The sequence below is a fragment of the Berghia stephanieae genome, chromosome 2 (assembly GCF_034508935.2).
Source record: "Berghia stephanieae isolate SIO BIC M18660-M18661 chromosome 2, UCSD_Bste_1.3, whole genome shotgun sequence".
Taxonomy (NCBI): domain Eukaryota; kingdom Metazoa; phylum Mollusca; class Gastropoda; order Nudibranchia; family Aeolidiidae; genus Berghia; species Berghia stephanieae.
The window spans coordinates 111,026,386-111,031,385 of NC_088361.1; the positions used below are offsets into that span (position 1 = coordinate 111,026,386).

Sequence of the window (5,000 nt, forward strand, 5' to 3'; positions counted from 1 at the left end):
GGTGGGCGCCAGTGGGGAGTGAACCTGGGACTATGTAAAAAGGATATCAGTAGGAAATAAATCTGGGACTAAAGGGAGATGGATACCATTGGGAGTTGAAGCCGGATTTGGGAGTTGGGTACCAGGGGAGAGAGAAACCTGACACTATAGGAGGCGGGTGCCAGTGGGGAGTGAACCTGGGACTATGTAAAAAGGATATCAGTGGGAAATAAACCTGGGACTAAAGGGAGATGAATACCATTGAAAGTTGAAGCCGGATATGAGAGTTTGGTACCAGAGGAGAATGAACCTGACACTATAGGAGGTGGGCGCCAGTGGGGAGTGAACCTGGGACTATGTAAACAGGATATTAGTGGGAAATAAACCTGGGACTAATGGGAGATGGATACCATTGAAAGTTGAAGCCGGATATGAGAGTTTGGTACCAGAGGAGAATGAACCTGACACAATAGGAGGTGGGCGCCAGTGGGGAGTGAACCTCGGACTATGTAAACAGGATATTAGTGGGAAACAAACCTGGGACTAAAGGGAGATGGATACCATTGAAAGTTGAAGCCGGATATGAGAGCTTGGTACCAGAGGAGAATGAACCTGACACTATAGGAGGTGGGCGCCAGTGGGGAGTGAACCTGGGACTATGTAAACAGGATATCAGTGGGATATAAACCTTGGACTAAAGGCACATGGATACCATTGAAAGTTGAAGCCGAATATGAAAGAATGGTACCAGAGGAGAATGAACCTGACACAATAGGAGGTGGGCGCCAGTGGAGAGTGAACCTGGGACTCAGGGAATTGCACACCAGTGGGGAGTTAACCTGGGAATATGTATAAAGGATATCAGTAGGAAATAAATTTGGGACTAAAGGGAGAAGGATACCATTGGGAGTTGAAGCCGGATTTATTTCCCACTGATATCCTTTTTTAGATATTCACATGTTAACTCCCCACTGGCGCCCACCTTCTATAGTGTCAGGTTCATTCTCCTCTGGTACCCAACTCCTATAGTTCGGCTCGGATACCCACAGTTATCCATCTCCCACAGTCCGAGGTTAACTCCCAATTGGTGTGCACTTCCCTGAGTCCCAGGTTCACTCCACACTGGCGCCCATCTCCTATACTGTCAGGTTCATTCTCCTCTGGTACTCAACTCCCATATCCGGCTTCAACTTTCAATGGTATCCATCTCCCTTTAGTCGCAGGTTTATTTCCCATTGAGATCCTTTTTACATATTCCTAGGTTAACTCCCCACTGGTGTGGAATTCCCTGAGTCCCAGGTTCACTCCCCACTGGCGCCCACCTTCTATAGTGTCAGGTTCATTCTCTTCTGGTACCCAACTCCTATAGTTCGGCTCGGATACCCACAGTTATCCATCTCCCACAGTCCCAGGTTAACTCCAAATTGGTGTGCACTTCCCTGAGTCCCAGGTTCACTCCACACTGGCGCCCATCTCCTATAGTGTCAGGTTCATTCTCCTCTGGTACTCAACTCCCATATCCAACTATCAACTTTCTATGGTATCCATCTCCCTTTAGTCCCAGGTGTATTTCCCACTGATATCCTTTTTACACAGTCCCAGGTTCACTCCCCACTGGTGTACACCGCCCTGATTCCCAGGATCACCCCCCATTGTTGCCAAACTCCCATAACTTTGCCGGATATTGTCGGGTACGGCGGGTTTCGGCGGGTTTCGTAATAAAGCACTAATTCTTTTTTACGAAACCCGCCGAAACCGGCCGATAACCTTAGTCTCAGGTTCACTCCCGACTGATGTACATTTACCTGAGTCTCGGGTTCACTCCCCACAGTTGTCTACTTCCCATAACTTTGCTGGATATTGTCGGGTTTCGCCGGGTTTCGGCGGGTTTCGTAAAAAAGCACTAGTTCTTTTTCACGAAACCCGCCGAAACCCAGTCCCAGGTTCACTCCCCAATGGTGTACACTTCCCTGAGTTCAAGGTTCACTCCCCACTGCCACCTACTTCCCATAACTTTGTCGGGATTCGTCGGGTTTCGTCGGGTTTCGGCGGGTTTCGGCGGGTTTCGTAAAAAAGACACACCGGTACGGACCATGCTTCGTACTTGGGATGTACTCAATTCGTTATCCCGTTGCCGTACTTTGTGGTTTTGAGCAAGTACAACAGTACGGCCCTTGCTTCACATCCTGTATGTACAATATCCCGTTGCCGCACTTTGTGGTTTTGAGCAAGTACAACAGTACGGCCCTTGCTTCACATCCTGTATGTACAATATCCCGTTGCCGTACTTTGTGGTTTTGAGCAAGTACAACAGTACGGCCCTTGCTTCACATCCTGTATGTACAATATCCCGTTGCCGTACTTTGTGGTTTTGAGCAAGTACAACAGTACGGCCCTTGCTTCACATCCTGTATGTACAATATCCCGTTGCCGTACTTTGTGGTTTTTAGCAAGTACAACAGTACGGTCCTTGCTTCACATCCTGTATGTACAATATACCCTTGCCGTACTTTGTGGTTTTGAGCAAGTACAACAGTACGGCCCTTGCTTCACATCCTGTATGTACAATATCCCGTTGCCGTACTTTGTGGTTTTGAGCAAGTACAACAGTACGGCCCTTGCTTCACATCCTGTATGTACAATATCCCGTTGCCGTACTTTGTGGTTTTTAGCAAGTACAACAGTACGGTCCTTGCTTCACAGCCTGTATGTACAATATACCCTTGCCGTACTTTGTGGTTTTGAGCAAGTACAACAGTACGGTCCTTGCTTCACACCCTGTATGTACAATATCCCGTTGCCGCAAATAGCAGTGCGGCCCTTGCTTGAACGACTGCAGCGCTATGCACAGTTGTAATTTTCACCTGACCTATGTGCCAGTAAACGCTTTGAACTGAATTTCTATTTCTCCAGTCTTTATTTTAAATCAAACGGACCCATCGCCTTGGGTTATTGTCCTTAGCTTCATCTATGAAATCTACTTCCTGTTTTGTTTTGTTTTATTGTTTGTTTGTTTGGTTTTATTCTGGGGTGTTTTTTTTTTGTGTTTTTTTTTTTGTTTTTTTTTTGTTTGTTTTTTTTTCATTTTGTTCTTGTTTCATCTTCTCCTCTTGTGAATAACACAATATTCTATAGATGAGCTCTAGGGGCTTTACAAGAAGTTTCAAGACAAAAGCAGCCAAGGCAATTAGGACGAGACATGGTGTCTAAAAGATAATATAACCATTTATTTATTTTTTTTTTTTTACATAGACAAAGCTGTCCGACTTGATACTCAATTTACATTTGATAATTGTGAGACTGGGTGACTTAGAGCCTTTTCCCATAGGATTAAACATTTCGCCTTCCACAGTGGAACTCGAACCATTATCCCCACGCCCATCCACAGTGGAAGTAAAACCACCAACCTAATAGTGGCAAGGCGAGAGTTAACCACATTACCACAAAACAACATAATGATTTAAATACTTACCTTCAATGTGGCTTTTAACATCATCAGTCTTTTCCGTCAGGACGGACCTCGATTCCATGAATCCACTTTCCTTGAGGTAAGTCTTCAGGTCTTTCGGCGTGGCCATCGGTTTACACACTGGCTTGGCGTAGTAAGGAAAACCAGCCTCTTTGCACAGATCATTCAATTCCTGAATATTCACCCATTTCTTATTGATAGTCAGTCCGAAAACGTAAAACCGAAATTCATCACAGTAGATGATCTCTTTCTGAGCCGCTGATTTTTCTGGCAAGTTTATTCCTCCCCCTCCGTACAGTTCTCCATAAATTCTCACTCGGCATATTTCACCTAACTCACCATTCACTACTGCTGTAGACTCTGACTCGCTTTCACTTTCATCCCAAGAATTCTCATTCAAACCATCTTCATCGTTTTCAAATTCTGTAGATGGGTCCCTGTATGGCTCCCATCTGTCTCCGTTGTGAATAATGCGCCAGGCTCTTAGAGAAAAGTCTTCGTATTTCTTTACAAACTCTTTGATATTGCAGCCTATGAAAGATTCCTCCCCATCTAGATCTCTTCGGCGAGATCCAGCCCTGATGTTTACTCCGTCATCTGTGTAAATCTGAAAACTCGACCCATGAACCTAAAATTGAAATTAGAAAAAAAAAATACAACTTGATTTAAGTCGTGACACTTTATTCGTAAGTTCAAGTGATGATATTTATTTATTCAATTTATATAGATATTATGAAGTTGGCGTCACTCAGGTCTTTGTTATTGTTTCTTGCCATTCGCGTTTATGAGTAATTCTAATTAAACTGTATTAACCAGACTATAAACGTTTAAGGTTATACATTGTTTTGGGTGTTGGTCTGTTATACTTCCGGATGGCAATGTTATGAACTTCTTAGCCAAGCGCATACTATCTATAGAGACAAAATAAAATTATGGAAAGGGCAGCATTTCCGAAAACAAAACTATTACATGCTTGACCATCATAAAATGAATTTTAATGGACAGAAATAAATAATAATAAAATAAATAATGATGACAACAACAACAATAACAAAACAACCAAACAAACAAACAAGACAAAACAAAACCAAAAAAAAATAAATAAAAAATAGAAAAAATTTAACAAAACTCAAGAACGGGTATAGTCGAGTGATGGATGGTATTTCCCTAAGGGCTGTCCCTGGTCTGTGGATTTCTCTCTCTCTCTCTCTCTCTCTCTCTCTCTCTCTCTCTCTCTCTCTCTCTCTCTGTCTCTCTCTCTCTCTCTATCTATCTGTCTATCTCACTCTCACTCTGTGAGTGTGTGTGTGTGTGTGTGTCTCTCTGTGTGTGTGTGTGTGTGTGTGTGTGTGCTACTTAACTCTCTCCTTACCAATGATATTCAGTATTTTCCCAAAATGACAGGCTTACCCAGCAGACAAATTGAATTTTAAACTCAAACAAGCTCTCTACAAAACAACTTTATGTTCTTATTGATTAAACAAAGATCATTCTTCAATGTTTGTGATGTACAAAATAAATCTGAATAAGAAAAAATGTATCTTGTATCGTA

General features: G+C 43.0%; 1 protein-coding gene across 1 annotated transcript in view; it reads right to left on the minus strand.

The window, feature by feature from the left end:
• Positions 1 to 5,000, minus strand: part of LOC144966232 (uncharacterized) — an 11,150-nt gene that overhangs the window by 5,807 nt on the left and 343 nt on the right. Inside the window, exon 2 of the mRNA XM_078902415.1 lies at positions 3,452 to 4,076. Coding sequence (XP_078758541.1) covers positions 3,452 to 4,076 — 625 coding nt within the window. The remainder of the gene's footprint in view (positions 1 to 3,451; positions 4,077 to 5,000) is intronic.